Source organism: Cyprinodon variegatus, unplaced genomic scaffold (genome assembly GCF_000732505.1).
Source record: "Cyprinodon variegatus isolate N-32 unplaced genomic scaffold, C_variegatus-1.0 Scaffold44, whole genome shotgun sequence".
Classification (NCBI taxonomy): domain Eukaryota; kingdom Metazoa; phylum Chordata; class Actinopteri; order Cyprinodontiformes; family Cyprinodontidae; genus Cyprinodon; species Cyprinodon variegatus.
The window spans coordinates 331,649-350,223 of NW_015150497.1; the positions used below are offsets into that span (position 1 = coordinate 331,649).

General features: G+C 36.3%; 1 protein-coding gene across 2 annotated transcripts in view; it reads left to right on the plus strand.

Moving 5' to 3' along the window:
- Positions 1-742: 742 nt before the first annotated feature.
- Positions 743-18,575, plus strand: part of dhx36 (DEAH-box helicase 36) — a 46,255-nt gene continuing 28,422 nt past the window's right edge. The window contains exons 1-11 of one of the 2 annotated variants that reach the window (XM_015370304.1): positions 743-1,289; positions 3,293-3,450; positions 3,578-3,679; positions 5,356-5,569; positions 6,039-6,077; positions 6,239-6,409; positions 6,592-6,671; positions 11,906-11,980; positions 12,573-12,739; positions 12,816-12,897; positions 16,969-17,109. In XM_015370304.1, the coding sequence (XP_015225790.1) occupies positions 1,032-1,289; positions 3,293-3,450; positions 3,578-3,679; positions 5,356-5,569; positions 6,039-6,077; positions 6,239-6,409; positions 6,592-6,671; positions 11,906-11,980; positions 12,573-12,739; positions 12,816-12,897; positions 16,969-17,109 (1,487 nt within the window). In that variant the 5' untranslated portion in view covers positions 743-1,031. The remainder of the gene's footprint in view (positions 1,290-3,292; positions 3,451-3,577; positions 3,680-5,355; positions 5,570-6,038; positions 6,078-6,238; positions 6,410-6,591; positions 6,672-11,905; positions 11,981-12,572; positions 12,740-12,815; positions 12,898-16,968; positions 17,110-18,575) is intronic. The other variant, XM_015370305.1, reaches the window with a different exon arrangement.

Below are 18,575 nucleotides of genomic sequence, written 5' to 3' on the forward strand. Positions count from 1 at the left end.
TGCTGACAGTTTTGACCAGGAAACTCAGAGTGTATCCGCTTATCATTTTTCCTACACAAAGACAGTTATGGAGCTAGTTTACAATTACCTTCACTAACAGAAAAAATATTTTAATCAGCGACTGCATGGAATTATCTGGCTTAACTTAGACATTTTTTTCTTGCCTGTATTATTGGCTGATTTGTTTTTGTAAAATACCTTGAGATGATATGTGTTGAAGTACATTTCTTTATCCTTAACATTAATGAATTTCAACATTAAAGACCAATGCATATATAACCTGCAAGGATAGATAGAATTGTTGAGGGTGCAAGTGTCATCCAAATCCTGCCTGCCTGGGAACAGAGCTGAACCATTAGTAAAAGAAAGAACTGCAGCTGCAGAAGCTCTTAAGTACTTTGCGAGACAATGTTCTGTTTTCAAGTTATTTAATGTTTTTGGTGTTTATTTATTTATTTATTTATTTATTTATGTTTTTGTGTTTTAATAAACCAACATAGTAATTTCCAACTATCTATCAAGACAAAAAATGAAATAATAATTATTTTCCCTTACTACACATTACGTCTAATTACCAAAATACCCATTGAAATAAGCATTGTAATGCGTAGAAAAATTACAATGTCACTAACGTTTAAAAACGAGTCACTTTTAGTGGGTTTCTGTGTAATGAAATGCAAGACAGCGCGAGACTACGTCAACAAATGGCGCCTGCTAATCTTTACGTCACTCATACGCGACACACCGGACGGAAAAAAAAATCAACCGACTGCAGTTGTTTTCCTTTGCGTTTTGTTTATTTACGGTCGGAAGTCGATTTATTTTGAGCCGTTCACATTCTTTTTGCAAATAGTCAAATACCAGAGGGCATTTAGCTGGTTGCTATAACGGTCTGGTGTCGAAACTTGAGTTTCTGTTTGAAATTTACTGATTCAGCCGGTGTGTGCTTCTGAATCCAAGCCAAGTAAATGATATATGTTTCATAGCAGTAAAAGGTTTTATATTGAGAGCGTTTTCTTCCTAACGGCGTTATGAGTTATCGGTACGAAGGTGGAGGGGGAGGAAGAAGAAGCAGGAGAGGAGGTAGAGGGTACAGGGATGGGAGCAGAGAGAGGCTGGAGAGAAGAGGAGGAGGTTGCGGCAGAGGTGCGAGAGGAAACGGTTCCAACTTTGCCCAGGACTCAGAGGGTCAGAATGACCGACCGCCTCCACACCTGAGGGGCCGGGAGATCGGTCTTTGGTACGCTCGGTATGGAGCCGTTAGGAGGAAACAAGCTGACCGCAGATCGGTATGTGCTGCTAGTTGTCCACATTTTTTTACATTTTCCCTACTGTCTGTCACTGAGCATCCAGTTCTGAGAACATGTTAATCAAATTATCTATCTTATCTTTGTGTCATTAGGTTGATTTTTTTTTTTCATGCTAAAGGTGATTCGTTGTTGTTTGGATTTGCCTTTTTAAGTTCATGTTGAGCTTAATGTTTACACAAAGTGAAATTAAATTAAGGGAAAACCCAAATGATTAGAATCCTATGAAATTATTGGACCATTCCACTGGTCAAACTATAAAGCACAGTTTCTATCAGATCATTAACCTCTTCAGCCATCAGAGAACTTGTCATCCTTTGTCACCCACAAAAATTCATCTTGGCTGCACGTTTTACCATAAAAGAGCAATTTTAAAGAATGTCTTGACCCAGTATTGTACCCCTCACAGTTTGGACCTTTAAAAATACACCCAAAGCATTGGGTTTTCCTATTTTTCCCACAACTCTCCCATTGTGCACACTAAAGCTACCACAATGAAGAGAGGGTGTTATTCATACAGGTTACATTATTAGTGTACATTCAGTATTTTTGCCTCTGTTGTGTATTTTTGACTGGCTACCTGTGACAAAAATCAAAAAATGAACCAATAAGTTAGATGTCTTCCAAGGTTTGTTTTTATTAGTATGCAAAATTAGAGAAGCTTTTTAACTGAAGTACTGGAATATGCTGACAAAAGAAACTATTTGCCTCTTTAGATTGTCTTGTTTCTTTTTTTTGCCTCTAATGCAGGGCACCTGGGTTAATTCAATTTCAATTCAGTTTATTTATATAGTGCCAATTCATCACACATGTCATCTCAAGTCACTTTACAGTTGACCAGATCATACAGTCAAATTGATTCAAAGTTTTCTATCTAAGGAAAACCAGTTGATTGCATCGACTAATTCACTCGGATGCAATCCCTCACATAAGCATGCTTGTTGCGACAGTGGAGAGGAAGAACTCCCTTTTAACAGGAAGAAACTTCCAGCAGAACCAGGCTCAGTGTGAGCGGCCATCTGCTGAGGCCGACTGGAGTTCAAGGAGACAGAAGCAGATATACAAAAAGCAACTGTAAAAGGCAGCCCCATCCAGGAAACACACAGCCAGGCTGGCAAGCTCTGAGCCAATTCCCATTTCAGAAGATGGCTGATCTCCAACATCTATAAAGAATCCCAGTTGGTTAAGGAGTGAGCAGATAGTAATGACTTGCTTTGCTGACCCCTAAATATAAGAGCAGCCGAAAGAACACAAGCAATATCAGATAGTCAAAAAACATTGGTACTAAATGCAAGTCAGTTAACAGTTATTAGGAGTTAATTGAGCATTAGAAAGCTGTTTTTACACATGGTTAGTTACTTGGACTAAACATTACTTGATTGAAATAAAAGAAAGTGAAAACCATTTACCAAAGAAAAAAATGAAAAGCTTTAGCAGGCGCCCTTTTTAAATGATGCAAAGGCACTGCTTTTAGTCGTGTGTTTGTTTCTTTGCTACAAAGAGCTAAGAAATAAACATAAGGCTTTTATGCATCACTTTTATTTTTATTTTGCTGATCCAAACGTCTCCTCCAGCAGTGTTTTAACTGAAACTTTGCTATCATAACTGAACTTTAACAGTTAGGGAAATTAACCTAAAAGAGGTTCAGAGCAAAAAATTTTGTCAGCTTAAAGATGTGGGCAAAACCTTGCTCATGGGTTGGCTTTCAAACTGGATTAGATTTGCTCTCTTCAGATTCCATTAGAAAACCTGTTTTTGTGGGCAACAGTCTTCAAAGTAACATCCAAGCAGCTTCTTAAAAGTAGGTTGGTGAAACACAGCTATGGTATGTAGTTTTCTTGCTCTTAGTTCTACTATTATAGCTGATTAGTGCAGTGATACACACTGACAATTAGACAATTCCACAAGTAAAGCAGAATATTTTAGTGAACACTGCTCTAGCGAGATAATAAATATTTTTTTCTCTTTTAAAATCATGTATGCAGAGGGCAGTGGTCCATATGGATGAAGCCAGACAAGAGCACATCACCAAGCTGCTTAACTCTGTCCAGAGCGACCAGCCGGACCCTGGTAGATCCAGCAGAGACGGATATTCCTCCATGTCTGACAACTGGCAGACAGCTGCCAGCAGTAGCGGTCACTGGTGAGAACCGTTTTCAACTTAAAACAGTGTTCTTTCAAACCTGCAATATGAAAGGATGTACGAAGTAAAAAGTTGTCAGAGTGTTTGAAGCTGATGTTGTGTCTTATCCCCATGGTTGTGAAACCAGCTATTTTGATGGGGATTTGCCTGAAGAAGTGAAACACAAGTCTGAGGAAGAAGAAGAAGAAATTACTTCTAAACAGAAGAAACCAAATAGCACATCAAAAGGGTAACTGTGTTCTAAGGTTCAATCTATGAACTCAGGAAAAAAAACGTCAAGATTTTGAGTTGCATTAGCCTGTTTGCTCAATGTTCATGAACAGCAATACTCCAGTGTTTATCTAAAGCATAGCATGCAACAGTTATACTAATAGTAAGATGTAGTTGAATTTATTGACCAGATGTATGCAAAGAAAAACAAAACAAAACTAATTTGTAGCCAAGAAATATATTTACCATGTGCATGAAATACTAATTTGCAATGTGTGAACAAAGTACTAAGAGATAACCTTCCTACAAAGTGGACCATCTGACACAGTTAAAGGAACAGAGGAACAAGACAACATGATGGGCAGGGATAGACTGATCTAGATTTGTTTCAAGTAGGAACTAGGCTGCAAAAAGAATCTGAAAAGCCTGGCTTTTCAATGAAATCTAATTAAAAAGAGGTATTTAAATATTATATTGAGAGCTGAGTAGGAAGTAAAGCTGTATACTAAAAAAGTCATAAAACATATTCAAAAAGTGCCTTCCCACAGTACATGTAAAAAAAAAAAAAAAAAAAGCAGAGTTGCAGTTATTCAATTGAAATACACAGATGCACCCCATGAAATGATCCTCTTGCACATGATGCTGTTCAAATAATGCAGAACAGGTAAAGGTCAAAGATCAAGGAATTTAATAAATGAAGCCATTTTTAAAAGGAAAAAAAATGCAGCCACAACAAACAATGCAGAACATTTTATAACTGGGTGAGGGCAAAGAAATATATATGTATTATTGTGAATTTTACCAAGGTTTTTTTCCAGTCGCATACCGAGAGGAGTGTGATGCAAATGCAACACTCAATATTTATAAGCATCCATGTTGCCCTGCATTTGTACGTTCCACTTGGAGGCTGGAATCTAGATCAGTGCTGACCACCAGCAAGGCTCTGGAAAAGGACTACAGTTATCACTTCATTTGTACTAAGACTTGTGCAAATACTGAAAAAAAATGATAAAATAGCCTCATGAAATGTAGAAACAGATCAGAATTTTTTTACATGTTTTATACATTTCTTGGCCACGAATTAGCATTTTTGTGGGAACAAATCAATATTTTGTGGGAAGGAATCAGTATTTTGTGGCTCCGTACTTTTCAATCTTTATCCATGTCTCCAAGGTTGACATTGCTGCTCACTATCAGCAAATTTACCTTTTTTCCCAAAGTTTAAGTAGATAGATTTTGCCTTATGTTCTGAGAATACCAGCTATATGTGGATAAACAAATCATGTTTTAAAGAAACTGTGGTAATATTTAACTTTTTGTGCTGTTTTGCCAATATAGCTCTGGGAATTGATGTTCCACAGCTAGCTGTTGCCCAATAGCTTTGTTTTCCCTAGCTAACCAGTATGATGTTGTCATAAGGTTCTCCTAGATATTTATATATTAAACTTTGCTAAAACTTATTTGGGAAGTAAAATCCTATACAACAGACATGGAAAGGGAGGTGAGAAAGAAAGAGAGTGTAAGAACTATGGGGAGAGAGATAGAGATAGGAAAGAGTGCTTGAAAAGAGAGAAAATAAATCCAAACAGCAAAAATAGACAACATAGAAGATACTGTGCTTAATTTTGTGTTAAATATATCCACTTTTGTAAGGTAATCACTATATTCTGAACTTTGTTATTTTAATGTGTTCAGTGCATCGTCTGCCAAGGCAGATAAAGATGAGCCACCAGACAACTGGGATGAAGGTGATGAGGAGGAGGAGAAGGTGGAAAAAGAAAGGCCGATAAGGAATGACAAGGATGTGGAGTTCTTGCTTCAGGAAGTAGTCAGAGACCCTTTAATGGATGAGGAGTTGAAAAGAGATCTGCAAAGCAAAAAAACAGACCCGAGTTACAAAGAAATGCTGGTGAGAAAACATATTTACATTTATAAGTTTACACGTTTTTGTCACCAGAAAAAAATACTACAGGAGAAGAAACAGAAGAAAGTCATTTTTTTTCTCCTTATAACATTATATGATGGTGAAGACATTCGATACAGAGCTTCACTAGCTTAGTACTCTTGATCATTTGGTCATCGGAATATTTATTACTTCAGTCCTACAAGTTAAATTTTTTGAAGTGCAAAGTTAACATGTCCAAAATAAGCCTTTCATGTTAAAGCTTTATAAAATGCTATATAGTATTGTTAAATTCTGATAAATGAAGCTTTATCATTAGGGCAGTATACATAAGAACTGGAAATAAGAACACAAAGTAAACAGTTTTAAATGATAAATGTGGAAATGTAATATGATTATTTTGAAGTTGTAAAACTTAACAGAAATCAAAAGCTCAATCGATTTCATGTTTTTTTTTTTACTTTTTTACCTCCAGAAATTCAGGGAAAAACTACCATCATATTCTAAAAGGGAGGTAAGCATTGATTCAACTACCTTTGGAGCTCCTTCATTCTCACTACCCATGATTTTCAAAATTTTTGTTCGAATTTTGTCCAAAAATATATTTTTACAACCTGCATTCATCTTTCCAACCATATATACATTTTTCCCCTTTATCTCTGATTTTGTTCACAGGATCTGGTCAGACTGATCAACTCTAACCCCGTGGTAGTGGTCAGTGGGGAGACGGGCTGTGGAAAGACCACTCAGGTCACTCAGTTCATCCTGGATGATCACATCAATAGAGGCCGAGGCTCAACGTGCCGTGTGGTCTGCACACAGCCTCGCCGCATCAGTGCCATCTCTGTAGGTTTTCTATAGTTCTGCTGGTATTAGTTCAAATGTTCTTGTTTGGCTACTAATTAAGAATGTTGTTAATATTCATACCATTATGTTAGATATACCACTAATGTTGAAAAACAGCTTATTTTTAATGACAGTTCCCTTATTGTCAATGGAATTGTGTTTGTGTGCGCTTTTCCTCTCAGATAGCGGAGCGTGTAGCAGCTGAAAGAGCAGAAAGGGTAGGAAATGGGAAATCTTGCGGTTACCAAATCCGCCTGCAGAGGTAAGTATTTTTTCCCTTAACACTTGCTAATGCATGAAATGGAGATAATGGATTTGACTTAAAAGGCTTTCTGTGTGTTTAGCTTTCTGAAAAACATTGATTTATGTCTTCTGATAATTTGTCTCTTAGCCCATTCCTGATTTAAATTTTATGTCCGTTTCATGTATCAGAATGAAGCCAACTATGGTTTCCTAAACAGATGATTATTGTGATCTGGCTTTGTTTGCTAATGAAGACAACCTAAAGTCTTAGAGGCCCCCAAAAAGATCAATTGTTGAAGAGATATTCATATATTTAATGTGTAAGATAAGATTTCAAATGGAATGTCAGTGACATGCATAAATAAAGGTTGAAATTAATATTTAACTTTAATTTCATTCTTTGCTAAAAGCAAATATAAGTATTTCAGTATCTATTCAGTTCTTTCTGGTTTTGGGCATATTTTGAATTTCTTTTGCCTGTCAGCCTGATCTTTTAACTAGGGCTGCGACTAGCAAATATTTTTGCAAATCAATTAATCTGTTGATAATTTCTTCGATTAATAATCAGACAGCAAAAGGTTCCTTAAAGAAGATTTTTTTGGCAAATTAAAGCAGATAAAATTAAAACTTTTCCAGTTGAGTAGTTCTAGATTGAGCATATTTACAGATGAAAATGTTCGTTTTTTTTTTTTTTTATTTGAATGAAAAAGTTTTAAAAGTTTGGTTTAATTGCTGCCCTAAGTGAGTCGCTCTGTCAGTTAAAGGCATGTTTTAGAGTCTCTGTACTCCAGGTAACAATTAATCGATTACTAAATTAGTTGACAATTATTCCAATAATCAATTAATCACAATTAATCTGATTAACTTTAAAATCACTGATTTGTCTGAGATTAAGCTGTTGTGCAGCTTAGCTAATCAGATAGTAGGTTCTGCTTTTTTTACATGTTGATTGATGATGATTTATGATTTATCTTTGATGATTATGATGATCTTAAGTACAGGAGAGTTAAATGTTCTAATATCTATGTTAACATGTTTGTGCACTGAACCAGATATTGAATTATTTCTACATATATTTCCTATGTTTTTTAGCACAGCTTTGTTTATGGTTAATAATGAAACGGATCCTTTAGTAATTTTATATGTATTTAAATTATAGACAAATGCATTAAAGGGAACTAGACCCCTGAACTCAGTGAAGACAGACAGTAACCTGAAATATGCTACAGAAATAATGTAGAATCTTTCATGGTATTTATATGAATAATTTAAGCCTGATCTGAATTCAACGGCTGCATTTATGGAGCTGGAAAACAAAACAAAAAAAGGCTGGAGAACAAAAAAGAAATCTATTTAAAAACTGGAGACAACTGCTGTAAAGCTCTGGCTTAACATCAAACAAAAACCTCAAATCTTTCATCTAAGAGGTTATTTCTGCCAAGGATACTCAAAAGACAATTGCAGATGAATGCTAATAGGAGCAAAAATAAATTGATAAATCCTAAGAGAATGATGCTTGGCTGAAATGAGTAGCTATCAGGATACAAACACTTGACATTTGTAAATTAAATATTTATGTGTGTTTTTAGTTGCCCTTAAATATGAAGTTGCAAATCATTACCTTGTTCCTGTAAAATTCATAAGGGATTTAAAAAGACTTTTATTAGTGCAGCCGCACTGGTTGCCGACAAACGATCTCTCTCAGACCACAGCAGTGAACAGTATATTACTTCTTTGTTCAACCGCTAATGATGGACCAGCTTTCCTTACAAAAGAAAAGCTGATTGAAAAACTTAAGAGCCCTTCCAATTTCTTCAGTGTACCTAAACCAAACTTGTTTTGTTTACTTTTGTGCAGCTTAAAATATTTGCAAAAGTAGACTGTACTGCTGTTACCAATGTGTTTATCTTAAATTTTCTAAAAAAATCAACTGAAAATAGACCAATGGTTTAATAGGTAAACAGAATTCACAGTACCATATATTTAGATGTTTTTTTATTTCAAACAAAAATGTTTATGCTACTGTCCCAGTTTTTCTTCACATTGTAGCTTTAATGTTGTCGAGCTCATCTGGACAAAAATCAACTTGTACTCAAAGTTTTTAGGGTTGAAAGCTACCCTGGTTGTTTCTTCATCATTAGTGTTTTGCTTTTGGAGACTCTGTAGTAAGATCTAGAAATGTTTAGTATGCTATTGAAACCTACAGAAAAAACCTGCAAAAATATTTTTACTCCTTATACTAAGTCTTTTTTTAAATTACAACCAGAAGTTTATTTTCATTTTTTTGGTTTGTTTTTTTATGATTTAGACCAACACAAGCGCATATAATTGTGAATTGAATGGAAATTAGAAAAATGAAAATCAGAAAGCAGTTTGCCATACTTTTGGTTTCAGCTCCCCAAACACTGACAATAGAGTCCAAATAGAGTCCACCTGTGTGCAATTTAATCTCAATATAAACGCAGCTGTTCTGCAAAAGCATCTGAGGTGTTTTAGAGGACATTGTTTTTAAACCGCAGAGAGAAACACTTGACAGGTGAGGGAGGATGTTTGGGAGTATGGATAAGAATATGAAACAACATTCAAAGCTCTGGACATCAAATGGAGCAGTGCTCAGTCTTTTCTGCCCATTTTGTAAGATTTTAGTAATATGTCCAGAAAATGTTTCAGATATCCAGGATGACATTATTCCAATTCACTCCAAAAAATCGAATTATTTTCCTTTTCATGTCAAACATATACCCCAGATAATGAGCAGTCTTTCCAGCTGCTGAAATCTCAACATTATTTTATTTATATTCCTTCTGGCCTGCTTCTGCTGTTTCAACAATGGAGCAACTTGGTTTTAATTATTTGTTGCTTTTTCCCTCTTACCACCTTTAACAAATTCAAAACCTTTGATGCTGCATCTAAAAATAAAAGCACCAGCAAATATATTACAGGAATAGAAAGTCTGTTCTGTACTTGATAATAATTATTTTAAATCTCTTGTCTTCAGGCAACTTTGAGTTATGCATATCACATACAATTATATTATGACTTGAAATTGTCATCATGTTATGAACTCCTAGTAAAAAAACATACAGAGCTACACTGAGTCGTATATCTGAGAAAATTATTTGTAAGAATGACCCAGTTAGAATCCAAACCTAAATCTATGGTAGTTCTACACAGCATAAAGTTGCTAAAGATGGAGGCACACCAGTTTTATTAACCATCTAATGGGTCTTTTTCCTTTCCTTTATTTTTTATATACTGTAATAATCCCAGAGGGAAATTACTTCTCTGCATTTAACTCATCCCCTTGGGGAGCAGTGAGCTGCCATTGTGAGGCGCCCGGGGAGCAGTGTGGGGTTAAGGGTCTTGCTCAGGGACCCAGAGTGGCAGTCTGTGGGAGTGGGGGATCGAACTCACAACCTCAGGATTCAAAGCCCTATGCCCTAACCACTAGACCGCCACTTTAAGAATGATCTCTGCAATAAAACATATGTAAATGCTGCAGAACGCCATGTATGATAAGTGATAAGTCATGGAATGACTCGTTATAGTTGAAAATACTTTCTGTTCTAGTAGATAAATGGTGTTGCAGTTGTCATTACTCATAAAAATGCACATCTATCCCTAAGTAACATGGAGAAACATACATTTCCAGAGGCAAAGTATTCCTCACTATATAAGGCAAAGCGACTGGACTCTCTGTCTCTACATGGTTGTGTTACAAACCAGCAAAGTAAACATCTGTTTGAGGGATGAGTGAGCTTATTGCTTGCAGAGTGAACAATGAGGTGACCTCACAACAGACCAGGATAGTACGCTGCAGAGGAGATGAGTTGGTGACACTGCACAGAGCATGAAGTGTCGTGGTTGTTAGAAGCCTAGCAGCTCTTATTTTCCCTGAAGCATTTTTGGCTGCTTATTAGGACCTTCTAACTGCTAAGGAGCCTGTTGTTTGTCTGAATGACAAAAAGTCTCAGCTCTCCTTAGTTTTGTATGTCAATATAATCTGTATCGATATCAAATTTTCCTTTTTTGTCTCGCTGTTTTGGTTTTTTTAATCTGTTCTGATCCTGTAAATATGAAACTGCTTAATGCACCCTGGGTTATTACCTTGGTTTTATTATTCCAAAAACCTGTCAGATCTTTTTTCTTTTTTAATGTCACACTTGCATTAATTATAGCAAAAAGCCTTCAGTGAAGTTCAGCACTGGTTGATGTGCAGTTGGTAGAGACAGCTCCTTGTACAATTCAAAGGATAAACTTTTCAACGATGTAAAATACATCGGTGGAGTATGAAACCCTAATTCGAGTTCACAATTACCCATTGCTGATCGGCTTACCCTGTGGCAGCTACAGCATGTAACATTCAGAGTTTTATTAATAAGCTTTTAGGACCTATTTAAACCATCTCCTATTTTCTCAGTGTTTCTTGCCCTGATATCAATTTAATATCTTAGAAAAAGGTTTAGTTTCCTTAACCTTGAAGTCCAAAAACAAGAACATTTACCCATTAGCTTTTTAAAGGTACATGGCTATAACTACCATTTCCCATCCACTCATTCCTATTAAAGAGTACCACTTTGAAGAGCTATATTTAGACAGTGTGCTCGTTAAGCTTATTCACTAAATTAAATGGGTTTTGGATTTTAATTTCTTTAAACTTTAGTATGTCTTATACCAGATACTGCCCTATGGCTAATTATAATATATGATATGAAATTTCTGTTGAATGTCTGCAAAGAAAATGATGATCAAAGTAATAAACATGAATTATTTCTTAGTCATCATTGAAAATTTGCTGCAATACTGCCTATGTATAGTTGTTGGGAATAAATGTTACTGAAACTGATGAAGAGTTGAGGTAGAGGAAACTCTTTAGAATGAAGTTTTTTAAAATTTTTTTATGTGAAATTGTTTTTTATTTTTATTGATTAATTATTTTAATCCATTCCCCTCTTCTGGTTTGGCAACATTATTGCCAAAATTAAATTCTGCTGCATGTGCAATGCTGCACATTTAACCTAAAGAGAAAATATTAGAAAGGCTGTATTGTTTAGTTGAGAAAAAGGTGGCGATAGAGTAAAATTAAAGTGTGGTAACACAGTTCCACTAAATGGATGCTTAGGAAGAAAATTACAGAGATTACAGCCTGGAGACTTTTGTCCTCTCTTTATACTAGACTTAATTTGTGTCATCTGGAAAATGTAAAGCCTTTTTTTTCCTCCTCTTCATCTTTCTTTCTTTCACATTTCACAGCCGGTTACCACGGAGACAAGGTTCGATACTATATTGTACGACAGGAATTATTCTTCAGTGGCTACGCTCAGATCCGTGAGTCTGATCCCATCTTATACCTTCTTATCAGTATTTTTTCCTCTCTCTGCTCGTTATAAACCTTTTCTGGTCTTCAATTTAGGACCTTTGTGATCCATACATTGCGTTCATATGTCCCTGTGAAAATCATTAGCATTTTTCTCCATACTCATAGACAAAAAAAATAAAGACACATATTCTCACACTGAGGTTTTCTGTTGACTAATTCCTCCATGTTCTTCTTACATTGTGAGTGTCTTAGAATAACAAAAGGGTTTTTCTAAAATCGTTAAATTTTCCTTGAAGTCTTTGCTTCTTTTAAGAACTGTTGCAACATTATTAAATGATATAAGGCTTTTGTTTTTTTGACTAAAGCGTTTTATTAAGAATTTCTCTCACTAAGTCTATGTAAAAAAAAATTATGCTACTTTTTAAGTTGGATTTCTAACATTTTTGTCAAAACACTACAGGGTATTTAAAAAAAAAAATAACTGTTTCCTTTTATTAAATCCCATGCATGTCCCAATATGGAGTATTCGCACTGCCCTTTCCAGATTTGCCCCCCTGAGCCAAAATCAACCCCAGGGTCAATTCTTCTGTATATTTATAGGATGTTATCCAGTGTCAGTCATCTGGTGTTGGATGAAATCCATGAAAGGAACCTTCAATCAGATGTTTTGCTCATCATTGTCAAGGAATTACTCAACGTCCGAGATGATCTTAAAGTCATCCTGATGAGTGCCACTCTCAACGCAGAGAAGTTTTCCAAATATTTTGGTATGACACCTTCAGTTAGCACAATTTTGTATAAGAGAAACTGTTGATCTCATCTCTTTTCAATCTTTTCTTTTAGACAAATGCCCAATGATCCACATCCCGGGGTTGACATTCCCAGTGGAGGAGCTCCTACTTGAAGACATTATAGAGATGACCAGGTACCCAGACAGCCAGACAAGAGATGCAACAAATGTCATAACATTTTAGAAATGTTTTGATATGAATCTTTTTACAACTCACAGACTGTTTTGGTAATTTGGGAATCCTTGTCAAATAATCCAGTTTTTGTTTCATTGTTCTGTTATTTTAAGGTGCAAAACATCGACAAATAAGCTACAAATTTTATAAACCCTAAGCTTTGTTTTCAGAATTTCGATTGGTTCTATTAATGCAGCAACTAACGATTATCTTGCTAATCAGTTAATTTGTTGAATATATTTTGATTACTTGTGAGTAAAAAGATTCTTAATGAGATAATGCTCAAATTATGCCACTCAGTAGTCCTGAATAGAGAGTTTTTACAAGCAAAGGTTTTCAATCATATATAAATACATCCCAGTGGGTTGTTCTTTGAGCAAATGTAAAGGCCCTGTCACACCTTGACGATTTAGACCAGCGTCTGCCTGACGTATGAAAAGTCTGGCAAAAACACTGGCATACGTCGTATAAGCCATACGTGGGCCATAAGTTACAGGTAAGTTATCTGATCGTTGACATACATTAAGTGTAAGTTACTCATAAGTCGTGGTGTCCAGCTTATCCAAAACCTATGAGTAACTTGTGTATAACTTATGCGTAACTTATCTCCAACGCATATGAACGTATTTGACGTGTTCCAGACGACGGCTGAACGTGTTTCTAACTCACAGCTACTGTTTAATGGTGTATTGGCAGCGTTTTGATATAAAAGGGGGTTCACAGGAGGAAACCGCCAGTACTTCAGACTTCATGCCCAACATAGGGTGAGAGTGAAGGTGAGTGTGATGGATCCTCCCTGCATTCACGCTCACAACCAACAAAAGTCCTAGCAGACATGACGCTGAATCTACTGCGATTCCAAACCTTCTTTTTTTCTTTTTTTTCTTTGGTGGGCGGTCAACATCAGCTAGGTTAATACCACAGACATCTTTTTATGCAGGCTGGGCACCTCCGGGCGCATCCCTGCCCCCCTTAGGGCACTGGCTTGTGCATCATTTCATGGGCATTACGCTGCAGTGTATTATGGATAAGTAAGGCTGTCATTGGACATCATTTCTGGACTCTTTATGAATACGCTATGTATACGTCCAAAATTGAAAAAATACATAGAAAGTTCAGCATATGCTTAGGAGATTTGTATGTTTAAGAGATACTGGGACGTCAGGCATACGCTGTCTAAATCGGCACGGTGTGACAGGGTCCTAAAACTTTAGAGCAGGCTCCCTTTTCCTTAGGGTCCTCTGCCCTTCATGTTTTAGTCTACATATACAGAGCAGTCAAATGCAACCCAAAAAACAGCCCAACTTCAGACGTCTGCACTGAATCCAGACAGCCTTCAGCGTTACGGACGTCAACATGCAACAAACACACACAGATGATACTTCTCAAATTAAGTAGAAAAAAACAAATGATCCAAATTATCAAACGGCTGAAGCTTTCATTTCAGAAACCCAAAACAAATGAAGTTGTATGTGTCATACAGGGTACATGTAATGAAATAATAATTTTTTGCTTAACAGCTGACCTAAACCTAAGTTTAAACCTCTGCTTTAGCTTCATTAGCGTTTCAATGCATGCAATGGAGAAAAAATTGTTATGCTGTTTAAAGGAAAAGTCTGGTCAGCCAGGAATGATCAATGGATCATTATAATTAAAACTAATATGTTCACATTGATTTAATGAATTTAGCGTTAATCAGTAAAAAAAATAAAATGATTTTCGTCAAAATCAACTCACTCCTGACATCTACCGGCAGTGACGTCATGGTGCAGTTATCCTAGCGCCATTCTCCCTGTTTTACAAGCAAAATCTATGGGAGCCACTAGACACATCTGCAATCAACAACAATTGTTTAAGATATCGTGAGGACTTCACTATTGAGAGCTATAGTTAAAGGAAAATTCAGTTTTTTAACACTTTTAGCCCATTTTCTGTAGTGTCCAGGATGAAATCGAATGATCGACACCAAAATTTTGACGATTGCTCCTGTCTCTGCTATTTGGCTCATGCAGAATCCCCCCCTGGCTGCTTCAGAATGGCTTCCATAGTGCATGTCCGATAATGTCCTTAAAACAACCTTAAACGTTCTTTTTTTAAAATATGCTACTCACCGGGTCGTCAGCGCTGTTCAATGACGTTCCAAAAAAAGTTTTGTGAAGAAAAACCGTTCCTGTCTTGTTTTATTTAGCATTTTGTAAATCCCAGAACTATTTTTTCCGATACATCACAACCGCTTATAAACTTCCGCTTCCCGTTCGAATCTGAAGCGTTGCACACTCCAGACCACTAGTTGGCGACGGTATCCTCTACTGTCAAACTCAAAGTCCAATATGTCCTCCTCAAGAATCCACCTTTCGTATTCCATTTTCAGAGTTTTTTAAAGTGTTTAACAGAGACGTTAGCACCTCGACGTCGGAGTACACAGAGTGAAGCAAAAACACTTGGGCCTTGCGAAAAGACTACAACTAAGCGTAAACAGGCCCCATTTCCGTTTCCGGTGGCAGGGGAATATTGACTATTCCTACAGAACTCAATGGGATTTACAAAATGCTAAATAAAACACTACAGGAACGTTTTTTCTTTACGAAACTTTTTTTGGAACGTCATTGAACAGCGCTGACGACCCGGTGAGTAGCGTATTTTAAAAAAAGAACGTTTAAGGTTGTTTTAAGGACATTATCGGACATGCACTATGGAAGCCGTTCTGAAGCAGCCAGGGGTGGATTCTGCATGAGCCAAATAGCAGAGACAGGACCAATTGTCAAAATTTTGGTGTCGATCATTCGATTTCATCCTGGACACTACAGAAAATGGGCTAAAAGTGTTAAAAACCGGAATTTTCCTTTAAACTGAAAATGCCCACCTGCATGGCAGTTGGATGTTTTAATACATCGGGTAAAAGATTTTAAAAAATGTAGTTATTTCACCTTTCCGATTCATGATCCTCCATGGACACGTTACTGCGGCCCTAGTTGTTGGATTGGCAACTCGAAGAGGAAGGATCAAACTTCTGGCCAGAAAAAAAAATGCGTAATATGTAGCCAACATTTAGAAGAAGAATGTTTTCAAGATGACTTGGATTATAGTGAGTAGTGACAAACACCAGATAGAGCACTGGGACTTGCTCAACAGCCAATACGGCACCGTGACGTGACAAACCGATAGGTGGCAGTAGTGTTCTTTGACAAACATGGATGCCTCCAGTAAAGCACATTCAAATTAAAATTACTCTTAATTAAAAACATGTATCACTTATTGAACAGTACGTAATAATTTCCTATTTAAAGTACTTTCAGAAGTTTGAATTCTGAATATGACAGGACTTTCCCTTTAATGGAACAGGTAACTAATCCACCGATTTTCCCATTTGCTGAGAAAATAAGTGTTCAGCTCTCATGTGACAGCATTCTCATTTCCAAGCAGCCCTCTTTCAGAGTTTGTTTAGGATTTCTACTGAGGGGAGAGGGTGAGAACAACAATCTACTGGTACATTAGATTATTGTTCTACATACTGCTTTCTTTGCCTGTTGAAAACCCAAATTTCAGTACACATCACTATAATTCCTATATTCAACTTGAGGGAGATGTGTCACAATAAAGAACATTTAGCATTACAATCTAAGCTTTAGATTTTCCCTGCTAGTGTGGCACAATAAATTACATAAACTGGCAACTAGAGATGTATTGATACTTTGATCAGAGCGGTGCATCATTAATGGTTATTCCTACATATGCTTAACGGATTGGATCACAGATGCTTTGGTGCATCTCTAATGGAAGAGAGAAAAAGACAAATTAAAAGCAGATTTTCTTCCATGTGAATGGGCAGTTCAGAAACACGATAGTAACAAACATATATTCATAAATTTTTTACTTCCTTGGGAGACACTTACATGCTGAGAGAAGGCTGTAAAACATTTCTAATTAAGGAAAATTGTTTGGCATATAACATCACAAATTGAAGGAAATGCATATTTATAGTCACAAATATTGAGTTTCTGTGTACAAACCACATGTTAAATCTCTGCCAGATATCGTCCACTGAATACAGATCGTAACCCTGCATGGAAGAGGCGATTTTGGCAGGGCCGCCAATCCAGCTCAGGGAAGGAGGAGAAGGAACTGGAATACAAAGAAAGCTGGCCAAGTTATGCTCGCACGCTGCAGGGCAGGTGAGTGGGTGAGGGATGAATAGCTACGTCGGCCGAAGAGCTGCTTGAAGGAGTGATCATCATTTAGAAGTATTATTTATTGTCACTGCTAAGGAAACATGTTACTTCCTGCCAGTGAATTGGAACTCGAAGAAGCTTAGCTTCCTCATCAGCATTGGAAAATAATCATCATAAGATCAAATGATTACAGAGCTGCTGTGCTATATGAACTGAGTTACACTTGAATATGCACTTAGAATAAAATGCTGTAGTAGATACATTCTGAGGAAGAGAGTGCTTAAGACATCTACATGTTTGTGAGCTTCTCCTCCGCCCACCTCTGTTACAACGGCAGGAAAGAGGCAGTTTTAGTTCACTGGTCCAAGGAGTTTTTGGAATGTGAGAAATAGGTATTTGTCAAACTTGGTTTATTACTATATAATTATGCTTATGATTTTAAACTTTTTGAAGACTTTCCTTTTTCAAGCTAAAATCATTTCTCAATTAAGTTTGTAAACAATTTTATCTACCTCCCTTCCAGGTTCATAAATATTTTTAAATTGATGGAAAGTTGCATATATTTACACATTTCTTTTTAAATTGCAACTCAGAATTCAGAATGTTTCCTAGTTTCCTAAAGCATTATAGACCTGAGGACGAAGGCTTTAGAGACTTTGATTTAGTAAAATAATTCTTAGTTTTGTGTTCCTGTTTAACCTTCTTCTCATGTTTGATTACAGCTGTATTGCTTTAAATATGACAAACTGACTTTTTTAACCTTCATTATCAAATATTTTTCCTAGATTTGGAAGCACTACTTTTACATCAACCTTCAGTATGAGACTAAACATAATTACTTGAAATACAGCTTATCCTATGGGCGTTTATTAAACACAGAAATGTATGGAGGACCAGAAGAGTCACTGAAAAAGAAATGCCACCATTTGAAATAAAACATTTAAACCATTCAATTAGACATCCATTTGATAAGTGCTTTTTTAATTGCACATTTTAAATTTAATTATTAATAACAAATTGTAAATTGCATGTAATGATCTATTATTAAGCAATGCAATTTGAAAATATATTTTCAAATCCTATTTTAAAATGGAGTTTTAAGTAGCAGAATTCATAAATATTACTAAATAATTATTTTGTAATATTTATGAATTCCGCTCCTCCTTATAACTCTGTGAATCTGGAAATTGCGGCTTGATAAATCAGATCAAATTATTAGAGCACCTTGTCTTCTGAGTGCTGGATGGATGTTAAGTTTTGCCATGTCTGCAGGAGTCTCTTGGAACACTCGTATCATTGGCAGCTACACTGTTAGGGTAGTTTGCCAAAGTGACTAAATTCCCTATTGTGCTTCTCCAATGTTCACTGCTTCATTTCCCATGTGCAAGGTTTATCTACGATATGTCTACCAACTAAACACCAAATTGGGAAGTGTTGGCCTAATGGTTAGAGCAGTGCGCTTGTGCTCT